Below are 25,191 nucleotides of genomic sequence, written 5' to 3' on the forward strand. Positions count from 1 at the left end.
ATATTGTTTAATTAATATTTAATCAAAAATTAATTTGGAATTAATTTTGGGATTAAAGGAATTAATTGAAACTGCAGGGACTAAAGGTGACAATGTTCAAAAGTTGAGCATTGAGCATTCTAGAACCTCCCTTAGAGGGATGGAACAAAATCTAGAGTGCCCTAGGGTTTCCTTGGGCTCTAAGGGTGCCTTGTAAGCCTTAGGGAGGGAGGAAGTTAAGGGATTAGGGTTATCTAAGATACACCTGCCTTATCCTAAACCTTCCTTATCACCTATATAAACCCCTATAGGGTTGGATTTCGTGGAAGGGCACTCCAAGAGAGGCTAGGGCAGAATTTTCCACTTCCCTTCTCTCTCCATAGTAATCCTTGGTTGCTAGGTTTGTTTGTGAGCCATTAGAGGCGCGACACTTGTGGTGCTTGCTACCAAAGTTCAAGATCTTCAAGGATTTGATTGTTATTACAATATAACAATAAAGGTATGTATCCTAACCCTAATTATATGTTAATTTCGAAAATTACATGTGCCTCCTAGGTTTTCTAGTTTTTGTGTTCAATGCTTGTATGTCTAATAGTGAAAACATAGATCCTCAACTTAGGGTTGCATGCACATATAGGATTGTTTGTTTTGTATAAAACCCATCATGGATAACCTTAAACTCAAATATGGTAATTGTCCACCTCCTTTGATTATCCATATATGATAAGATATTCTAGAAACTATAGAATAATCTTTCATATAACATCCAAAAACCGTCCACCCTTCCCCTAGGAAGATTATGGACCCTTTCGTTCTACTATTGAACAATTACACTTTTAGTCCCTGCACTTTTAAAATCCCAAAATTAATTCTAAATTAATTTATGATTAAATATTAATTAATAATATGATTACTAATTAATATATTACTTCCAAAACATATTAATAAATCATTTATTCCAATATATTAATAAAATACTAAATTCTTCCTCTTCCTCAATCAATCATTCTGTCTAGTTGCACGTGTGAAGGCAACACAAAAGGACCATGCCACTATCAATTCAAGTACACACCAAATATAATTATGGGCTTAGACACCTAATCCAATAGTTTCCCACTTGGATAAGTCTAATAACTATATTTGCAAGTATAACTTCAAAAATTGATAAGCAATCGTAGCTCTCAAAGCTTTTGTCGAAAGCTCAGCTAGTCAGTTGCGTGTCCTTAGATAAGGGATCTTATAATCCTCCGTTCTGCAAGATATCAAATGAACAAATGACATGGAACGAAATAATTCTCATTGTTCAACAGTTTGTTTCCCGATTTCTAATTTGTGATGACAAAGAACTTAATCGAAATCATCAATTCAGTCCTGACCGGGCCCGACACATAAGTCAACACCAAATCATCGAGGGGCGCAAGATATTGATTTTACCCGTAGGGCAAAAGGAACAGATAAACTTTAACTCATATACTTGTACAATTTACTCATCAAATCTTGCACAACAATATGTTTTATAACACCAAGTTACTGATGCGTTTACGCATTATCAATGCACAACCAACTCATAAACAACAACTCATATATCTTGGTTTAAACATTATACGATATTACCAATGCACAACCAACTCGTAAACAACAACTGAGCATGGGTTTAATCCAATACTTAAATCCCCATTTCAAAACCACTCATGAATGTTGCAACAAACTATTGCTATGTCTAAACACTTAGACAATCTACAATCCAATTCATGACAGCCTTAATTCACTACTTACTTCCAAAGTACGATCCACTATGGATGTTTTGAATAATCCAATTATTCGGGAAGTAAAACATGCAAATGAAACACAAAGATAAACAATTGACAAAAGATAGTAAACAATACTCATAAACAAGTCTCTATTATTTAATCACCAAATGTCAATGACATTTATTTCCATCGGCTCCTCAATGGCTGGTACCGCTCCAAGATCTCCAATGATGTTCTTCAACCATATAGCCTCTTTTGATGCTTCGCTCGCTGTGATGCACTCTGATTCACAAGTAGAACCAACCACCGTATCTTGCTTGGAACTTTTCCAAGTCACTGCTCCTCCATTAAGGGTAAACACCCAGCCTGACTGAGAACGAAAGTTTTCTATGTCTGTCTGAAAGCTGGCGTCACTTTACCCAGTAACTCTTAAGTCATCACTGCCACCATGCACAAGGACCCAGTCCTTAGTTCTTCGCAAATACTTAAGTATTTTCTTAACCGCTATCCAATGAGCTTTACCCAGATTTCACTGATATCGACTAACCATGCTCAAAGGAAAAACCATGTCAGGAAGAGTACATTTCATAGCATACATGATCGATCCAACGGCGGAAGCATATGGAACTCGACTCATCTCTGCTATCTCTGCATCGGTACTTGGACTCTGAGTCTTACTCAGCTTGGTGTTACTTTGGATAGGTAACTCCCCTTTCTTTGAATTTTCCATGCTAAAACGCTTTAGCACCCTATCCAAATATGTACTTTGACTAAGTCCGATTAGTCTTCTACTCCTATTTCTAAAAATCCTTATTCCTAGAATATAACCAGCCTCTCCCATATCCTTCCTAGCGAAACACTTTCCAAGTCAGGACTTAACTTCCTGCAAGGTTGTTATGTCGTTTCCTATAAGTAGTATGTCAGCAACATATAATACCAGGAAGGTGACTATACTCCCACTAGCTTTGACATATACACAAGATTCATCCTCACTTCAGGAGAAACCAAACTCTTTGACGTACTCATCAAAGCAAAGATTCCATCTGCGAGAAGCTTATTTCAATCCATAGATTGATTTCTCAAGATTACACACTCTATCGGGGTACTTAGCATCCATAAAACCCTCTGGCAGACTCATGTAGACATCCTCAGCCAACTTTCCATTAAGGAAAGAAGTTATGATAATCATCTGCCAATTTTAATAGTCATGAAATGTAGCTATGGCTAACATAATCCTAATAGATTTAATCTTGGCCACTGGTGAGAAGGTCTCATCATAGTCGACCCCTGGGGTCTGAGTAAATCCTTCGCAACTAGTCGAGCCTTGAAGGTGTGCACCTTTCCTTCCATGTTGGTCGTCTTCTTAAAGATCCATTTGCACGCACCTGTCTTACGACCTGGTATATTGTCAACCAAGTTCCAAACTTGATTGTCATACATGGACTGCATCTCGCTGTCCATTGCTTCTTTCCATTTAGCAGACTCAAGGCCCGCCATGGATTCTTTGTAGTTAGAAGGCTCGTCCAAATTTATTAGTGTAATATCACGGATAAATGTATGACCATCCGCAATTATATGGAAACAATAAAACTCTGGTGTCATTCTAACTCGAGTGGAACGTATAAGAGGTAACGACTCATCAATAGGTTCAACAGGAATTTCTTCCTTCCCTTGAGTGCTAGTGTTAGAGGTTCCTTCATTGCTTGACTCTCGAATTTCTTCAAGATTAATTGTACTCCCACTGTCCTCCTTGCATATGAGCTCTCTCACGCGAAAGACTCCTCTTCGTTATACAAATACCACCTTCTCAGTACATCTGTAGAACAAGTATCCGAAGGAATTCTGTAGATATCCGATGAAAATTAATCGCTCATTTCGAGGTTCAATCTTGTCGTGAGTCTCTCGTCTAACGAAATCGTCACAACCGCAAACCTTAATATGTGCCAACGAGGGAACCTTCCCTATCCACATCTCATGAAGTGTTTTGGCAACCTTCTTTGTGGGAACAAGATTAAGAATGTGGGAGGCAGTCTCTAAGGCATATCCCCAGAATGAGATTTGTAGTGAAGCTCGACTCATCATGGAACAAACCATGTCCAACAAAGTTCGATTACGCCTCTCAGCCACACCATTAAGTTGTGGTGTCCTACGAGGTGTCAATTGTGAAACAATTCCACATTCCTTGAGATAGTCGTGGAACTCGATACTAAGATACTCACCACCTCTATCAGATATGAGCATCTTGATCTTCCTGCCCAATTGATTATCGACTTCATGTTTGAATTCTTTGAACTTTTTAAAGGATTCTGACTTATGATTGATTAAGTAGATATATCCATATCTACCATAATCATCGGTAAAAGTCACATAAAATCGATTTGTATCTCTTATGGTGGATCTGAAGGGCCCACACATATTCGTATGTATGAGATCCAACGATCCCTCACCTCTTTCACATGAACCCGTGAAAGGTGATTTAGTCATCTTTTCAAGCAAACAAGACTCGCATGTATCATCCGACCTTAAATCAAATGATTCCAACACTCCATCCTTTTGGAGTTGGCCAATGCGCTTATTGTTGACATGTCCAAGATGAAAACGCCACAAGCATGCCTTCTCTAAACCATTAGACGAATCAATTAGCAACACACTATTTCCTAAATTCTCTATAACCATCACAGTTTCATACACCCCATCATAAGGTAATGCTTCAAAATAAAATACACCATTATAATAAGCATGAATAGAACCATTCTCATTATCAAAAGAATATCTAAAACCTTGTCTATATAAACCATTTAATGAAATAATATTTCATTTCATTTATGACGAGTAGCGACAATTATTTAAATCTAAACATAACCCACTAATAAGCACTAAAGAATAACCAATCTTGGTAACATGCGACGATCTCCTATTGCCCATAGTTAGGTTCATCTTCCTATGCTCCACATCTTCACTTCTTTTTAGTCCCTGCAAGTCAGAGCAAATGTAAAAACCACACCCTGTATCAAGAACCCAAGAATTCGAATGTGATGAGTTTTAAGATAGAATAGTGTAAATACCTATCGAGGTTGGCTTAACCTTGCCATCCTTTATTTCTTGCAAGTACTTGGGGTAGCATCTCTTCCAATGCGCCTTGTCGTGGCAATAAAAGGAAGTAGCCTCCTTCTGATCAGAGGCAGGGGAGCTTCGGAACTAGATTTGCCTTTAGGGCCATTACTTGACGACCCAGCTTGAGGTTTTCCCATGCAGTTCTGTTTCGAGGGAGCTTTCCTCTTCTTCCCTTTCCCTTGACCTATGGACAAGACGGGAGCAGCAATGTTAGAAATGGAGGCTGTACTCTTTACCTTCATTCCACTCTCGGCGGTTCTAAGCAAGCTTTGGAGTTAGCTCAATGTAGTTTACTCCTTGTTCAGATGATAAGTCATAACAAACTGATCATAACAACTAGGCAATAAGTACACGACTATGTCCATAGCCAATTCCTCATCGAAGTTAACATTGAGTTTCAACAGACGATCCACATAACATTGCATGCGTTGCAAGTGGGCTGTGACCGACTCTCTATCCTTCATCTTCCTTGTAATGAGTGACTTGACTATTTCGTACCTTTCTTGATGGGCTTGTTGATGGTACATCTCCATCAAGTCCTTGCACATCTCATAAGTCCAAAAGTCCTCATAAAACCTTTGTAGTTCGGGAGTCATAGTAGCCACCATGATGCATGCCACTTTGGTAGCATCATTCCAGTGTCTCCTATATTCAACATTTTCTTCGGGAGTAGCGGTAGTTTCATCAATCTCGTTCAACTCATTTTCGAGAACATATTCCTTGTCCTTGAAGCGCAAAGCCATCTTGTTGTTTTAGATCCAATCATTGTAGTTGGACCCATCGAAGGTGACTTTCGCACAAATGATCAAGAGCGAGAAGTGTTTTCAGGAGTTGTTGTTGGAGGAACCGGAAGCGTTGTTCGAAGTTGATATATGGAAAAGAAAAAGGATAAGATTTGATTCGATAAGAAAATCCTCAATATAACACCCAAATGAAATACTGAGGCTAGGACCCAACTAAATAATTCATAACTCAGAAGAGGGATGCCGTAATCTAATTGCAAATTATTTAATGGTAGGCAAATGACGATTTATCAATTTTACCACCACCGAAAATGAAATTTAAACGAATTTAGTTTTAAATGAAATTCCTAGATCTTTTGAGATTCATTGAACTATTCAATGGAATGATTAATCTCGATTATGGCCTTTCCATTTGTGACTGGGATACCAAATATCACAAACAAAGTGTGAATAACCATGCAAATTAGCTTGGTACTCTCGATGTCATTTATCATCTAATTAATGTGTCGGTTATGCACACACGCTCCATCAATCAACGACAACTTAACGAGCTCCCATTTCCACCCTTTATTAGTCCATATTAGTGTGTCGGTTAACCATACACGCTCCACTAACGACTTTTATAAAGTGTAATGTGCAATATCAGGGATTAGCATCAAATTCACATTTTCCTAAAATAACTAAGATTGAGAATTTTATAAAAACATTTAGTTACTTTATGTATTCTATTATCGTTATTATGATAATTAAGTGTCCTATTAATCCCGTTCGGCTAACGACCCTCCACTAGTCAAAGGAGCGGTGGGTAAGAGTGGATACCCAATGACGGTCATTTTATAGGCCGCTTTCTTAAACTCCTTTTATAGACTAGCTTCGTGAATGAGGCGTACTAACGGTGAGACTGACTTTTCTTATACATATATATAAATATTAACTATTAGTTGTACAATATATATAGCTATATATATATATATATATATATATATATATATATATATATATATATATATAAGGGTGTATTTTAAACATTTAAAATACTAGGGTTCTAAAATTTAAGATTTCAAAATTAAACTATTTAATTAAATTTTAAATTCTACTACCAAAGGCTGTATTTTTAACACTTTTGAAAAATAATAGATTAAACTTTTAATAATTGAATTACGAAATTAATTTTATCTTTATCAAAAAACTTTAACCCAATCATGAATTCATGATAAGAATATAAAATTACTAATTAAAATATCCAATTTTAAACAATTAAAACGAATTTAAGATAATTATCCTAATCAATCCATGAGACAATTATCAAAACCGAAAATTTTGGATCTGACAGTGCAACTCGTCGAGTTGGTCAATGACCTCGTCGAGTTGCATGTCAACTCGTCGAGTTCCAAGATGAACTCGGAGAGTTCGATGAACATAATGACGATTATGTTCCATTCTCCTTTGAACAATTCACAATTGCATCATATTCAACATAAAACTAATCCTAGGCTCTGATATTGTTGATGGGTTTTGAGCATAACAAAAATTCCTATGTGTGCATGTAACCCTAATGCTTTGAATCTAAGTTTTCTCTAATTGAACATGCAATCATGAACACAAATGGAGAAACCATAGGAAGTGTCTACTGTTTTCGAAATTCATACAAAACTAGGGTGAGGTTACATACCTTGATTATTATATTGTAATAACAATGATTCCCTTGTAAATCTTGAAGCTTGAGAACTTAGTGTCACAATTGTAAGATCTCTAATGGCTCACAAACACACAATGCAAGAGAATGATATGAGATAACCCAATTTATTAAATATTAATTAATAATATGATTACTAATTAATATATTATTTTCATAATATATTAATAAATCATTTATTCCAATTTATTAATCAAATAATAAATTCTTCCTCTTCCTCAATCAATAATCATGTCTAGTTGCACATGTGAAGGCACCCCAAAAGGACCATGCCACTATCAATTCAAGTACACACCAAATATAGTTATGGGCTTAGAAACCTAATCCAATAGTATTCAAGTTGTCTGGCAAGGCTGGAAGATAGTAAGGAGTGATTTTGAGGACGAAATCTAATTTAAGTGGGGGAGAGTTGTAACACCTGTTTTCGTGGACGAATCGAATTGGGGTTTCAAGGAGTCAAAAGGTTGAGTTTTGGAGAAAAAGGAGCCTTACGACATGAGACATAGATGCTCACGACGTGAGATGGGTTGTATGAAGACCTTCGTCCAGGTCTGAGCTCACGACGTAAGCAATAAGAGTTCACGATGTGAGGAGCGATGCAGCCCAATCCCATGTTCTTTTAGGGTTTATTTCGTATTTAAGCATATTTACCCTAATTTTAGGGTTTCTTATCAGCACCAAGCCATCTTTCACCTCAGAAAAACCCTAGTGCCCATCCTTGCTTGATCTTTGGTGGTTTTTGAGCTTTTCTTGGTGTGGAAGAAGGAGAAAAGAAGAAGAAGAAGGTGGTCTGGTGTTGTGGCTTGCAAGGAATCATCATTAACATCACCCTACATTTAACTGGACCATTTTAAGTGATAAAGATCCTACCTTTATGGTTATATAAGGCTAGATCTAAGTTTTGTTCCACTTTTGTTCTTGGATGTGCATGTTTGAATGGATAGAAACCATAAATTTGGCAACTTTATGGGTTATGGTTGCCTTCGGGATGTCATGGAGTTCAGATCTAGAGAATGGTTGAGTTTTGGAACCTTGCATGAAAGTTGGATGCCTTTTTCTTCACTTTGGAACTAAATGAGATCTAGACATGTATTGGACATATATGTATTAAAAGCATCGACTTTCTAGTGTATTAAGAGGTTATAAGACCTTCTGGAAAGTTAGAGTTCAAGGTTTAATGGATTAAGGACTTAAAAGTTGGATTTTTGGCCTCACACTGTTCTCACGACGTGAGACACAAGGTCTCACGACATGAGGAGCGGTTGATCCCGTTTCTGATGAGCTTATTGGTTCTCACGACGTGGGAAAGGCTATCCATGTCGTGAGGTCAGCTCAAGTGTCATTCCTTGAATGAGTTGGCTAGGTTGAGTCACGATGAGTTGGGATCAGATCGAGTGAGCTCTCACGACGTGACCAAGAACTAGTCACGACGTGAGTTGTGATTTAGGGCTTTTGGGCCTTGTTGGGCCCTATTTTCTGTCTTTGGGCCTTCTTTTGCGTCGAACCATTTAGAGCTTTGGTTGTCTTTTAGTAATTTGGGCCTTCTTTGATTAGGCCCATGATGGGTTTTGGGGCCAATTAGGAAGTTGGGCCATATTTTCCTTTTTGTTTCTATTGGTTCGGGCCTCGGATTTTCGGCCAAGTGGGGAAAGGGTAAAATGGACTTTTGCCTTGAGTGTTGGACAATCAGACTAGGATTCCAACTATGGGATGTGGACTAATTATTAATTGGGTATTATTTGATGCTGCTAGTGCGGGTATTTTTCGGATCAACAGTCCGAGCTTTTATCTGAAATATTCAGCAGCTTGATGTCAGTCTCCTCACTATACTATGGGTTGAAGGCACCAATGTCGACCTATTGGCTTATGTATTATAGGAAGACATGGGTGGCTCTTGTCATTTGTATGAAATACCCAGAGGCAGCTCCTGGAAAATTGTATGCAAGACCAGGGATCAGACCTTTGCAGATAGGTAGATAGTTATATATAGATAGTATGCTAGTTGTCTTTGTGATACTTGCATGGAAGACGAGGAGGTGGCTCTTGGCACTTGTCTGTAAGACCTAGGGTTTTGGCCCCTGGCATGGCAAGGAAAGACCATGATACAGATCATTTCATAATGGCAAGACTATGGTTGACACATATCATTCTCTATTGTATGTATGTTATGTGCTACTTTGGGGAATTCACTAAGCTTTGTGCTTAAGGTTTATTCTTTATGGTTTTAGGTACTTCCAGTAGAAAAGGGAAGGGCCCGACGTGACTGCACTGCATCCACCCATGTTTTCGCAACTTTATGATTTTGGGATAGTACTCTGATAACTGTTTTTACCTTGTTACACTTTTGAATGATTGGAAATGTTAAATGGTGTTTATGGTTGGGTTAAAATGAAATTTTTACATTACAATTTAAGAGATGTTTCAGAAATATATATGTAGTTGCTTTAGCACGATATATATATATATATATATATATATATATATATATATATATATATATGATATGTATGGTATGTGGTATTTTGCGGAACTCACTAAGCTTTGTGCTTAAGGTTTATGTTTAAAATGTTTTCAGGTTCTCTGATGTTTTGAGAATACTTTTATTATGATTGTCATTTGGGATAATGAATGAAGGGTTTTGACTTATTTAAAATGAAATTTTACTAGGATAATTTAGGACGTTACGAAAAGTCTATCAATGAGGGTAAGAACGCAAAGTAACCTTTTAACCTCGCTCCCTTCCCCACTCTTTTCCTTTATTTACATAATAAAATGACCATAATACCCTTCCAACCAATTTATTTCACCAATTCCCTATCCATAAGAAGACATTCCTTATTAGTAATAGCAACATACTTTAACTTTTACAAAATTTCCAAAGTCAAACTCCTAGACACTTTTAGCAAAACTAACTGTAATTTATATTTATTAAAGTAACACACTCTACTAGATTGAAAATAATATAAAATAAATACAATTATTCTCTAAAATAGTGTTGTAAATTGCTAAAATCTTAAAAATTATTCTTTTATTCACTTATTAAATGTAACATCGCAAAAACCATAAGTAAAAATTTCATCTTTAGATCAACCGAAAACCATCAAGTAATCATAAAAACCATCCATATGTGTGTCAATATGAAAATAGTTATCAGAGTACAATTCCCAAAATTATAAAAATATAGAATACGGGTGGATGCACTACGATCAAGTCGGGCTCTTCCCCTTCGATCCTGAAGTACCTGAAACATAAACTTAAACCGTAACATCAGAGAGCGTGCACCCACAAGCACGAAACTCCTGGAACGTCAGAGAACATGCACCCACCACAGCTACCATCTCAGTGCAAAATACGCCCAAACGCTCATCCAAAATCTCCAGAGCCTAAACCCGATCCCTCACCAGGGCCTGAACCACCTCGAGTGACCATCATGCTGAAAATAAACCATACAAACCATCAAAAAACACTCGAAGTATCTCACACCGTGCGGGTCCCTTAGTATCCTCATGACTCCGTTGACTCGAGTATGAATCATATACTTCTAGTAGTACCGGCCCAATACTACCTTCCATACCTATCCGTACTTGCCTCAAGAGTCGTCCCGATTCCCCTAAGTGACTCCTTAAACAACACATCTGCTAATGCGAACATGCTTCCTAGGTTCTCCTAGGATTCTCTTCCCACCATTCTCAGCTATCAGCTGCAGAAGAAACCCCCACTAACACCCACTAAATAATTTACAAATATAATCACATGCAACATACACTAGAAAATTCTTCGACTGCAACGTCTCACACAACAACGGTTGGACTCAAACAAGAGCTTCAAAATAGATTTAAGCCTAACCTTTAAAAATTATCTAATTTCCGCAACATGTAACCTAGAATATTCACTTGATAGTAAGCTAGCACTAGCAGTGGTTCCTAAAGCACAAAGCAAGCAACATTTGAGCATCGAGTTCTAACCATAGCACTGCCTAACAGGCCATCCTAACATATCATCAGTAATCCATCCTATCATGCAGTTCTGGGGGCTCATACAGTAAGCATACAAGGCATCTCTCCTGTCATACAAGTCATGAGCAGATCTTTAGCCCTAATCTAGCATGCTATTCAAATATTCACATACCGAGTCAAACAAACATGTATGGGTATTTTGGAAACACTTACTTCAGATCGGCTGATTACATGCATCACACCCCTTCTTTCTCATAGTAAACCTTTTAGAAAATAAATTCCTTATGAAAAACTTACCAAATCCTCAGTTTGAGTTCAGAAACACCTGAGAGTATGTCCGAATCCCTCAAACCAATGCTCAGATATCAACTTATAACATCTCAAAAATCCTAAGTAAAACTTTCATATTTAGGACAACCAAAAAGCATCAAGTATTCATAAAAAACCATCCATAAATGTGTCAATGTGAAAATAGCTATCAGAATACAATTCCCAAAATCATCAAAATGTGGAACATGGGTGAATGTGTTGCGATCAAGTTGGTCCCTTTCCATTCGATCCGAAAGTACCTGAAACATAAACTTAAACCCTAAGCACAAAGCTTAGTGAGTTTCCCCAAAATACCACATACCATACATACAATGGTTCTCGCTCAAAATCCATCGGGCCTCGCCCGTCATTGGGCCCCGCCCAACACACTCATCAGGCCCCTCCTGGCATCAGGCCCCGCCCGGTACACATACAAACACATATGATACATGTAAGAGACACACGTATAGCTAGCATTCTAATAACAATAATCAATGGGCCGACGTTGGTGCCTTCGACCCGCCAAATCACTATGAGGAGTCTCACCTCAATCAAAAGATAAACAGTCACACACACCGGTTTCTGCTATGATGGCTCCTCAACTGAAACATTCAAACTAGCCCTAATAAATAATCAGGGTAATAACCCATAGAAAATGGCCCATATTATCATCTAACATGCTAAGGGTAAAAGACCATTTTACCCTTCTCTCAATTGACCCATCTAGCCATGGTTGAAGCCCATAAAGACCTAAGGCCCAACAATAGCCCAAACCCATAAATTCCTAAGGCCCAAATAGTAGCCCAATATCTTTTGGTGAGTACGCTAGACATACCACCATATTAAGTCCGACGTACAAGGTTCCACAGCGAATGGGAAACGGGGCTAAACACATTATGCTGAGCGTACGCATATTTACGCCCCACGTACTCCCCTGATGGCCAAAATTCACATTAAGAACTTAATTCCTTAAGTCCAAATGTCCAAATCATTAATCTTACTCTTAGGAAACGTCTTAAATTGTAAAGTCATCAACTTGATGCCTTTGGATGGCTCAAAGAGGCCCAAAACTAATTTCTAACCTTCTAAATCCACATTATGAACATCAACACTTGCATGGTTGAGTTAAAACCATCAAGACGCTATTTTTATGAACAAGGGACCTCAAAATCATCAAGAAATGATAACCCCAAACTTTTGGAGTAGCTCTAACTCGCATGAATCAAACCATGAGACCAAAACAAGCAAAAACCCTAACTAGCCTAAATCTAAGCAAATAATTACCAAGATTGAGACTTTATACATGATGGAAGATGATGAAGATGAATAGATTCTGGATCCACAAGCTTCAAGCCAAATAATACACCTTCAATAAGCTCCTTCTTTTTCAAAATGTATCACAAAAACACACAAAATCACTTAAAGGCTCAAGAATCACTCCAATGTGGGCTAGGATTCGAGGAAAGCTGCTAAGAAGATGGAGGTTGAGGATAAGGTCAGCCTTAAGGGAGTTAATGAGGTTTTATACGGTCCAAAACCCAAAAATTAGGGTTATCCCTTGACTCGATTACGTCATACGTACTATAGGTATGCCGAACATACTAGGGAGAAAACCTTATGTCCAAGTTTCGACAAGGTACGCCTCGCGTACCTTAATTACACTCCGCGTAATAGGCCACAATGCAAAAATAATTAAACACTTAGCATTTAAAGGAAGTTAACTGGGAATCGGGCGTTACATTGTAACATCCAAAAAATTTAAACAAATTTGAAATTTTCAAAGCAACCCATTTACTAATAAAAGTGTTTACAAAACCACTGTTCCCAAAACATGATTTAAAATCTAAGTCTCCCAAGATCCAATCCGTAGTAAAAGAAAGGATGTGTATGGTCACGCCTTCGCCTTGCCACAACCGTCTAAAGCACCTGAAATAGTAAATTGAAACTATAAGCATAAAGCTTAGTGAGTTTCCCCAAAGTACCACCACATACACATAACAAACAACAACATACATACATTGCCTTCTGCCTGACTTGACCGCCGCACCGGTCTACAAACTATTTGGACCACTCTGAGAACCTTCAGCATGACTGAACTGCCTCACCGAGCCTTCATCCTATCTGGAACGTTCTCCGGGCCTTCGTCCTGACTGGACCGCCTCACAGGCCTACAGTCTATCCGGACCACCCCGGGTATGTTGGCCTTCAACACAAAGTAGGACCGCCTCAACTCAACCACACATAACATGTCGACATATACATAATAGATGAAAATATAACCAGTCAACAGACAAACAGGCATATCTACAAATCACTACCGCATGCTAACAACCCATATACTAGGATACCGATCTAACAGATTATTACAGCATAACAACATCCTATATTTTGAGCATCAGCGCTACCGGTTGATCTAAAACCAATTAGTGTTAGAAAGGGCACACCCTTACCCATGTAGCGCATTCAGCCCTCCAGGACCAGGCATTCAATTGCTGCACTCCATGCCATCGTGCGAGGACTTGGTCGATGCCATTTCTGACTCCCAATAATCCCCCCCTCAGAAATTGCTCATTGGGAGAATCGAACCCTCGCCAATGGCTCTGATACCATTTTTTGAGCATCAGCGCTACCGGTTGATCTAAAATCAATTGGTGTTAGAAAGGGTGCAACTGTACACATATAGCGCATTCAGCCCTCCAGGACCATACTTTCGATTGCAGCACTCCAGGTCATCGTGTGATGACTTGGTTGATGCCATTTTAGACCCCCAACACTATATACCAGGATACAGATCTAACTGATCACTACATCATAACAACATCCTATATACCAAGATATAGATCTAACAGATCACTACAACATGACAACATCCTATATACCAGGATACAAAACTAACAAATCACTACAACATAGCACCATACGTAAACCAGGATATCAATCCAAAGGGCCAACCTTGGTGCCTTCGACCCGTAAGTACAGTGAGGAAAGCTCACCTCGCCAACCGGACAAAAGCTGTTGACGTCCCGACTTCGAATCCCATCTCTCACACCAGCAACTACTCCAACCAAAAGAGAAAACATAATCAAACTCTCGAAAATACCCTCAAGTTCCAACTTGGTCAAAGTTCTTGGGTATAGAAGATTGCGTCATTGGGTTTTTTGTTTTAGTCCATTATGTATACGGTTTGGGCCTGTCCAACCGTCATTTATTAGGGTTATAGTATCTATATATAGTTCATGCGTGCACCATGTATTAGCTAGTCGTTGATTTCATTATTGTAACCCTACCACACCTCTACAGTAGCAGTTCTTAATAGAGTTCTTCTGAGGGTGTGGCTTATTAATCATTCGACATCAGTTTGATTCATCTTGTGTTCTTATTTGCTTTGTGTTTTTGTGTTGCTTGTTAAGAATCTTATCGATCTTAAAGAGTTTTATTCTCATCAATTGGTATCAAAGCAGGAGGCTGTGTAAACAATACACATTTCTTCCGTTAGAAGAAAATCCTTAGGGTTTCCGCTTTTATCGAATCCCTTGGAGCCGTCATCACTTTATTGACGCTGTTCCTAGATCTCGATATTACCCCAACTCAATCTTTACAAGTTTGATTCTTGACAGGTACACATATCAAATCATCATGTCTCTCGACGAATCTCAAAATAATCCCATCAACATCTCTAACAGCATTGGCTCGACCACAAGGATTCCGATCCTATATACTCAAGAATAGGAGGTATGGGCTCTTCATTTTGAAGACTATGTTCTCGGTTCAGAGGATAATGGATACTTGATCTGGGAGGCTATTACTTTGGTTCCTTTTGTTCATAAGCTAATGGTAGATGTGAAAGAAGTCCCTCAAGATGAGAAGGACAAACTGATTAGCTCTGTAAAAGCAATGAGGATGATCAGATTCGCTTTACAATCTGATACCTTTCATCTGGTGAGTAAGTGCACTACTGCAAATGAAATCTGGAAAAGGCTTAAGGAGTTATATTCCACTGATGAGGATCTCGAGCATTCCATACAAACTGTTCTACTTTCGGAGTTTTGTGACTTCAAGCAAAAAGGAACGTCTTATTCAAACATTCAATCGTTATAACCATCTTCTTAGTAAGATGATTAAGCATGGAATTGGTAGAGAGGTGATCGAGCAGAAGGTCACTTTCATGAATGGCCTAAGACCTGAATGGATGGCGGTGGTTTCAACTGTTAAAGCACATGAACAGTTTAAGACTTACTCGTTGGCAAAGCTTGTAGGGATTCTCAAGTCACATGAAAGTGTTGTGACAAAAGAATCGAAAGTCATTTCTAGTTTGGGCTCTTTGGCACTCGCGGCTAAAGGTAAATCTGTGGATGATTAAGAACCTGAGACTGATCTCTCAGAATGTGATCTTACTAGTGAGGAGTATGTTCTAATGGTGTCTAATCCTATGTGGTTCGCAAGGAAGAAATTTCCTTCTGCTAAGAACCAAAACTGGCAAGGGAGTTATAGCTCCGAGAAGGCGAAGGAGGAGAACATAAATACTCCTCAGAAGGAAGAAGAGAAGAAAGAAGAAAAGCTTGTTGGTAACTCTGGGTATGACTGCCACTACTGTCGCGGGCAGAAACATTTGGCGAAGGACTGCATGCTACGAAAGATGAATGAGAAGAAAGAGGGAGAAGATGATGAAGCTTAATTCAAGCGTAAGCTGGAGGAAATCCAGGATAAGAAAACTAATGATAAATCTATGCCTGCTTTGATTGTGCAGGAAGATGTCGCAGAGAACGAGTTCGGTGGAGTAGAAGTTTGGTCTATTGACTCGGAAGATGAAGAAGTTCGAAAGCCCACACATGGAAGGGTATTTGTTGCGAAGGAAGAAAGCTCTGAGGTTACTGGCAGATGTTTGATGGTAACAGCTGGTGTATCACAAATGAGAGGCTACACAACAGATGACAGTTGTGAAGAAGCGAAGGAGAGGGATGAGAACTGCTTTACCGCAAAACCAGTCGGAGAGCAGATCAATGAGTGTGATCAGTTGATCAAGAAGGTAAATTCCATTCTTGAATCTCTTAAAATACCCATATCTAACTATGAAAAATAACTAAATGATTTGAAATTCACCTTCTCTAGTTTAAGTGGTAGCCTAAAACAAACTCGCCTCACGAATTCTAACCTAACTGATCAACTTAGCAGGGTGTCTTCCAAGAGTGAGGATCGAAGGATGTGGATAGAGAAGAAGGAATTAGAGTTGGTTAGGGCATGAGATGAATTGATTTATTTGCAACGTGATCAACTTAATTTCTAAACGTCTTTATTCCAATATTACTCAGTTGTATTTAAATTGTGAGATTGGCGATAAAATTCACAAAATGATTTTGCCTTTCCTTGAATTAAAGGAAGACGAAATAGATGATGATTGCTATAAATGTGAATCAATTGTCTCATTAGAAGAAACCTATGAAGCTTACAGAATTGGACTGGACAAAATTGAGTCATTTATTAAGTCCAAAGACCACAATGACATGCTCAAAAACTTACTGGATGAAAATGACAGATTGAAAATAAAGACCGAAACTGTACAGAAATTTGAGTCGTCGAGTTCAAAGTTGAGTTCAGATAAAAGGATCAATGCTGGGAATACATCTGAATTTGATGAGGACAGTGACATGAGTGAAATATCTGTATAGGATGAGGTTGACGGTTCTGAATTTGTTAAAACCGAACCTAAACCAATGTAAGTCCTTATATCCGAAAACTTTGTTGAGTTCGCTCGATTTTCTAAGGACAAGGTCAAAATCCTGAAAGAGAAGGCTGTGGTATACCAAAAGGTACAAACCGTACCAAATGAGGTGTACACTACCACTGGAGTTACTAAGGATCATACAGTTGAGCTAACAAACATAGTATATGAAGATAACGCTGATGGCTGTGCTGAGTATTTTTGGTCAGCCCCTGTCGACAATGCTGATGAAATGAAAGGTTTGTCGGAACGAACCTCGTGGAGAGTGAAAAGCAGATACGTAGCTGAACCCCTAAATAAACCATCAAGGTTCGATAAAGCTAGTACAAGTGTCACAAAGGACATTCAAAGTGAACCTTGAAAAGGTTCAAGCGAACCTCAGTCAGTAAGAACCGAACCTCATGCAAAGAAGGTGAAACCGAATGTGAATATTCACAAATCTTCCAAGCAACTTGCAGAGCAGAAATGGCAACGAAACAGGAGATATCAGAAAAATCTCAACGAAAGGAAGCAGTTTTGGCAATCCCAGAATTCCAACTATGTATGCAAAGAAAAAACTTCCAACCAAAAGCCAAAAGTACATCAACAGGCGAAACCCAAACAGTATTCTCACTATAGTTCCTACGCTTCATAGAAACAAAATGGTAGTTTCAATCACAAGTCATCGGTTCCAAAAAGGTTTTCTGAGAAACCCAATCCTCCTCACTCTCTACCAAAGAAAAATCCTATCAAGGATGTTAAAGGGAAGGGAAAGCTCGTCTCAGATTCTAAAGTTCAAACAAAGAAGACGATCACTAACCCTAGGAAGGAAAAGAGAGAATTTGTTAAGAATCAACACAAAGAAAAACAAACTGATTCAAATAAAACAAGTAACAAAATCAAGCTTCTCACCATTAAAATAAAAGACGAAACCACTTTAATAAAACGAATGTATATGCTTGATCTTTCTGTTGCTTTTCCCTGTTTTGTAAAAGGCTCACTAGGACCCAAGAAACTTTGGGTTCCTAAATCCGCTTAATTTTGCAGGTCATATGTGACAAGCAGTTTGACAACAAATGGTATATTGATAGTGGTTGCTCGTGTCATACGACAGGAAGAAAGGAAGAGCTGAGAGAGTTTCGTGATCTCAAAGATGGTGGATGTGTAAAGTATGGTAATAATTCCTTTGGAACAATAAAAGGCTACGGGATGATCACAAATGGAGATTTTTCAATCCGGAAGGTGGCTTATGTGGAAAGATTGCAACACAATCTAATTAGTGTTTCACAATTAGTTGTGGGAACTGGCCTGAAAGTATCCTTTGATGATGAAGGATCAGAAATTATAGAGAAAAAGACGAAGGCAGTTCTATTGAAGTCACAACGAAAAGGGGAGATGTACCCCTTAAACCTAAATCCCATAAGAGGGAAGCCTGCTATATGTCTGCTAACGAAGGCTCACTTTGATGAAAGCTGGCTATGGCACCGAAGGCTCTCACACCTTAACTTCAAAGACATCAACAAGCTAGTTCTTGGTGATCACGTGCGAGGGCTTCCTCTCTTAAAGTTTGATAAAGATCACCTGTGTGCAGCATGCGAAATGGGAAAGCAAAGCAGAAAGAGTCATCCAACTCTTGTAAACACAAAGATCATCGAGCCTCTTGAGCTTCTTCATATTGATCTAGGTGGACCATCTGCAATCGAAAGTGTCGGTGGTAGTAAGTATGTACTTGTTATTGTTGACAATTTTTCCCGTTTCACTTGGGTATATTTTCTTAAACAGAAATCAGAGGCTAGTCGAAAGCTGAAGAACTTTATAAAGCAAGTGGAAGTTCAGTTGCGAAAGCTGGTTCGTAACATCAGAAGCGACAACAGGCTGGAATTTAAAAACAAAGAGTTTGAAGAATTCCTAGTTGAAAAGGGAGTAACTCACAACTTTTCTGGTCCCTACACTCCACAGCAGATGGGCGTAGTTGAAAGACGAAACCGTTCCTTATGTGAAGTAGCCTAAACCATGCTTAGTTTCGCTTATTTACCTCCGTATTTCTGGGCTGATGCAATCGCCACAGCTTGCTACACTTAAAATAGATCCTTCTTGAATAAGCGATTTACCCTTACTCCATATGAAATCTTAAATAATCGCAAACGTAACGTCAAGTTTTTTCAGGTCTTCGGTTCCAGGTGTTTCATTTTTAATTCTAAAGAAAACCGAAGCAAGTTCGATGTCAAGGCAGATGAAGGTATCTTTCTGGGTTATTCGCTGACTTCTAAGGCATATAGGGTTCTCAACAAACGATCCAAAAAAATAGAAGAAACCTATTATTTAACGTTTGACGAAAACTACCTGAAGAAGACACAATCAAGCGAAAGTCAAATGGGAGATATCTTTCCAACACCAAGTCCAGTCACAATTCCAATAGCTGACCTTTATGAGGAATACATGCTACTCTTTGATGAGCCAGAAAAGGCTATCCGCTCTGAAGCAAAAGCAGAAGATAATAAAGTCGATGAAATAAAGAAGATAATCGATGATGCCACAAAAGAAATGGAAAGCGAACCTCCAATCACAAGCGAACCTTCAAAAGAAAGAAATCCATTGCAGGGGAGGGTTCGTCTACGACAAATAAATCGGATTCGCCTTTCCAGGGGGAGAACCCATCTCCAACCCTGACCCATGAAAGTCAACTCGAGGGGGAGAATTCTGAACCGCAGGTTGAAACCGTCTCATCATTGGAGGGGGAGAATCAAAATTCAAATGTTGATTCGGATATTCAATCAGAATTCGAAGAGGAAGTCCACGCTGAACTGGATCCTGCCTATGATCCGTCCTACCCTCCAATCACAAAATGGACAAGAGATCACCCAAAAGCTCAAGTCATTGGTGAATCATCTGAGGGATTTCTTACACGCTCTCAACTGAAAGAGAAACAAATTGCTTTATTCTCTCAAGTGGAATATTGCATGTTTAGTTCATTCGTCTCCAAAGTTGAACCGAAAACAGTATACACTTGACTCGATCACTCTGATTGGGTTCAGGCTATGCAAGACGAACTCAATGAGTTCGAACGAAACAAGGTTTGGAGATTGATTCCCACGCCACCTGATGCATCTGTGGTTGGTCTAAAATGGGTGTTTCGCAACAAGATGGATAAAGAAGGTAATGTCATAAGGAACAAAGCGAGACTTGTGGTGAAAGGATACTGTCAGGAAGAAGGGATCGACTAAGAAAAAACTTTCACTCCTGTAGCAAGGTTAGAATCAGTTCGAATCTTCTTGGCATATGCAGCACACAAAAATATTAAGGTATTTCAGATGGATGTCAAGTGTGCTTTCCTGAACGGATAACTAGAATAAACTGTATATGTTGAACAACCACCGGATTTCGTGAATGAAAAGTATCCCAACCATTGCTATATTTTGGACAAAGTCGTATATGGTCTGAAGCAAGATCCTAGAGCCTGGTATGAAACTTTAACTCGTTTTCTAAAGATGTCCAAGTTTAAACAAGGTTCGGTTGACCCAACCTTCTTTCGCAAGAAAGAGGGTGACCATTTAATGATTGTCCAAATCTACGTTGATGACATCATCTTCGGTTCCACAAATTCTAGCCTAACAGCTGAATTCCGGAAGTTGATGGAGACTAAATTTGAGATGAGTTCAATGGGTCCAATTAACTTTTTCCTTGGATTGAACATAAGACCGGGACCAGAAGGAATTTTTATCAATCAGGAGGCTTACACAAAGACATTATAGGCAAAGTTCGGCATGATGGGAGATTCAAAAGTGAAGGTTCCAATGGCTTTCAGGACAAAGCTAACACCATCTCTGGAAAAACCGGCTGATGATATGACACTCTATCGCCAAATGATAGGGTCTCTAATGTATCTTACAACTAGTAGACCATATATTATGTTTTCTGTTTGTTACTGTGCCAGGTTTCAAACCAATCCATGTGAACCTCACATGGTGGCAGTCAAGAACATCTTCCGATACCTGAAGCGAACCTCATCTCTCGGCATATGGTATCCTGCGAAATCGGGATTCTTCGTTCAAGCATTCTCTGATGCCGCTCTAGGAGGGTGTGGTCTAGATAGAAAAAGTACCACGGACGGTTGTCAATTTCTGGATGGCAAACTAGCCAGCTGGCAGTCCAAGAAACAAACGTGTGTATCCTTTTCCACAGCCGAAGCTGAATATATAGCCGTTGCATCTTGTGCTTCGCAGGTCATTTGGATTCAAACATGAAGCGTATCCCACTCTATTGTGACTCTGAAAGCGCAATCCGAATATGTCACAACCCAGTGCAACACTCAAAGACGAAACACATAGCACTAAGGTACCACTTTATCAAAGATCATGTGGAAGATGGTAACGTTGAAATTCATTTTGTACGCTCTGCTGATCAATTGGCTGACATATTCACGAAAGCCTCGCCTGAAGCAACCTTCAACAATATACTCCAACGCTTAGGAATGATGGAAGCCGAATCTGTACCGAAACAACCTTCGCCTCATTAAAATTTTAACAAGCAAAATAGAGCGAACGCTCGGTCTATTTCGGTTCCGAATTTTCCGGGAACCGAATTGTACCGAACGCTCAGTATGTTTCGATTCATCCATCAAAAGGCGAACGTTCGGTTGATACTTCATGTATACTTTTTGTACACTTTATTTTTTTTCTTTCTGTTTTTATTTCTTTTTCAGAAAAATCCAAAATACAAAATATTTTTCCTTTCTGTTTTTATTTCTTTTTCAGAAAAATAAAAAATACAAAAATGTTTTTCCTTTCTGTTCTTATTTCTTTTTTCGAAATATCGAAAATGCAAATTTTTTTTTTATTTGTTTAACCTAGATTGCTTTACAGTTGCTGATTGTCTCAACAATGTATCAATGGGAAGGTATCAAATCTTAATTTATATACTAGCTAAGTGTCCCTAGAAGCATGCTGCTGTATGTTGTCTGAAGCCTCGACGACTCTAGAGTGAAGCCTTACTGATTCGATATATACAAATCGTTTCTTCCCAATCAGGCTATTACATTCACTTAAGTCATGAGCTACCTTACTCTTCTCACATTGAGTTAAGAGTTATCTGCTTGGTCACTATCGTGTAGCAGAGGTACTTTCGGTTCTTTAACCACCTCGCCATTTTTTTTCCATTATTTTTGTTTCCATGAAAGTAACCCTTGAGACTCTCAGCATGTACCATTGAGGTTTATGGTTACACAATATCTGTGTTCATGATCTTAGTTTCATTTCACCATGATCTAAGTGAAACCCACAATCCAATACCTTACATGAATTGACGGTGAACAATTGAATGTTCTAGTTTTTCACCCATGTATTAACGAAACCACTCATGTGGTAAGTACCAAGAAATCTCTTTTATTTTTTTTGAGATCCTTATGAAATTGTCTAACACTAAGACATTTCTTCCCAAAAGATCCTGTTTTAATTTTGTTTTTGAGATTTCTAAATTTTTCCCACGTCACTACAAAATTATCCAACCTACTTGTTGTTTAAAGCTACACTGGCTACACAAGTACTTCATCCCACTTTCGTTCTTATATCAAGTTGGTAGTTTGGTTGAAGCGACAGCCACCCTTTGAGCCGAAATTAAAAGATGCCTTTCAATGTTTTTTAAAAAACATTTGATCATACTTCAACGGGAAACCACACAGACATTTCTAAGTCTCTCTTGACTTTGAAAGAAGAGATTAGTGCCCGGGATCCTCAGTTTCATGTCTCAAATGACATCACTTAGATCCCATAGATATACCTAGTTTTATTTCTTCTTCATTGGCACACCCTTGCACGAAAGTCTATTGACTTTCCAAAAGTCTTATTCGTGGTTACTATGGTATCTCGCTTCCACATGGAATTATTCAGACGAAAGGAGCTTTGTTTATTAACTTGGAATATGACGCGTTAAAGGATAATATGAAGAGGCGGGGAATGGATAAGATTTCAAAATAAAGGCGCGTGAATTTGAAACGTCACCAAGTGATCATGCCGCCTGACACGCTTTTGAGGGTAACAGTTGTCAAATCACGTCTAATCAGGCGTCGTTTCAGAAAATCACGCTTACGATATCATTAAGGATTTTCTCTCTCCTGGTAATCGTATAAAGGGATTTCTCACAATTCTTTTCTCTTTCACCACTTACAAAATCTCTCGAGTATTCAAACGGCAAATACTCTCTCTACTGTTCATCTTCCTCACCAAGCTTCAACAATGGCTGAATCATCTTCAGTTCACAAACACACCGCTCAATCCACTCTCCTCACGATCAAGCCTAATCAGAACCTGATCCTCGACTTGGATCCATTCCAGTATGATGCTTTTATGCTGCAAATCGCCGAATGCCTCAAGTACCCCCCACTGGTCAAGGCTCTTACCCAAGTTGAATACGTGCCAATGTCTCTCTTATCTCAAGTTTATTCTTCAGCAAAGTACGTCAAGGATGAGGAGCGTATTTTGTTTGAGATTTTCAACAAGAAAACTTCTGTCTCCAAAATTAGGTTTTTCCATCTTTTAGGGCTAACTTATGTGGACTCAATGGTGCATCCTGACTCGATCACTAATGATCAAATCATCGAGATGTTCTATAACATGGGGTACACTGATCTTCTCTCTACCATCACAAAAGTCAAGAAGTCTTGCCTACCTCCTCAATGGAATGGGTTGTTTACCCTTCTCTTTAAGGGTCTTTCTGAACGGGTTTCTGGATCCGATGGTGCAAGCAAAGCTTTCATGACCATCATCTATGGTCTATACCACGACATCAATCTTGATTATGGGTCTATTCTCTGGACTCAATTGGTTCAAAGTTTGAATTCATCTTCTCGTCACACCGAGATTTCATGTAGGAGATTCTGGACTATTGTTACCCATAGGGCTATGGAGAAATTTCAAGTCCCAGTCATGGCGGATTCTTTAATGTCTGCAATCGCTACTTTCCACACCACGAATATCATTGTGGCAGACTCTTCCAAGTTTCCGTTCATCGGTCCAATCCCTGAGACGATGTACAAGAGTGTTCCCGGGGTTATTAAAATTATTTCTGAATACAAGAAACAATCATTTTCAGGTCCAAGGGTATTCATTCCCGAGATGCAATGTTCCCTAGAGGAGGCTGACAAGTCAAAGAAAGGAGGTAAGAAAGGGGACAAAAAGAAGGACGTTCAAGAGGGACCCTCCTCTAAACCTATCACGCCTAAGAAGCGAAAGGGTCAAATCGCTAAACCTTCGGCTCCTAAGAAGCGAAAGCTTCAAAAAATGACTCTCAAGCCGAAAGTCTCCTCAACAAGCGATTCCGATTATGTACCTTCGGATCAACAAGTAGAAGAGTCAAGCGACAGTAAAGATCATCAGTCTGAGGGTTCGCCTCGAGGTAATTCGCCTCCACCTTCACCAACTCGAGGTAATTCGCCCCCACCTTCACCTCGTTCTTCTATTCCTATTTCAATAGCTCCTTGCCCACCTCCAATTTCATCTCAACCACCCACTTCTACACCATTCCCACCACCCATTTTCACCGAGACAACTACCACCACCACTACCACTACAACCGAACAACCGGTTCATGTCAACGCATTTGATGCGGGGGCACAAACTTCTGGTTTTGAAATCCCTGTTACTTATAAACCACTTTCCCCTCTTCACTCCGACGAGTCTGACACCATTCTTGGTGGCAACGATGTGGAGTTTGACACATTCCACTATAGCCCCTTTACCGTTCAAAGTGACAATGATGATGATGCTCCAATCACTAAACGACAACTTAAAGCCATGAATGAGAAGCTCGATACTTTGATCGCCTATGTGTCTTCCTCTTCTACTACTTAATACTCTGAAGCAGCAGTCAAGGCCCTGTTCTCTACACTGGTCAAAGAGCATCAGGAATCAATTGATAAAGCCACCAAAGCAGTGGAAGCTTCTATAACTTC

At 39.0% G+C, this 25,191-nt stretch overlaps 1 protein-coding gene across 1 annotated transcript; it reads right to left on the bottom strand.

Moving 5' to 3' along the window:
• Positions 1–5,134: 5,134 nt before the first annotated feature.
• On the bottom strand, positions 5,135–5,587 carry LOC145112457 (uncharacterized). The gene has a single exon (XM_079048618.1). It carries the CDS (start codon positions 5,585–5,587, stop codon positions 5,135–5,137), a length of 453 nt encoding a protein of 150 aa, XP_078904744.1.
• Between the last annotated feature and the right edge of the window lie 19,604 nt (positions 5,588–25,191).

The sequence above is a fragment of the Lactuca virosa genome, chromosome 5, assembly GCF_052849685.1.
Source record: "Lactuca virosa cultivar CGN04683 chromosome 5, Lactuca_virosa_CGN04683_v6, whole genome shotgun sequence".
Taxonomy (NCBI): Eukaryota; Viridiplantae; Streptophyta; class Magnoliopsida; order Asterales; family Asteraceae; genus Lactuca; species Lactuca virosa.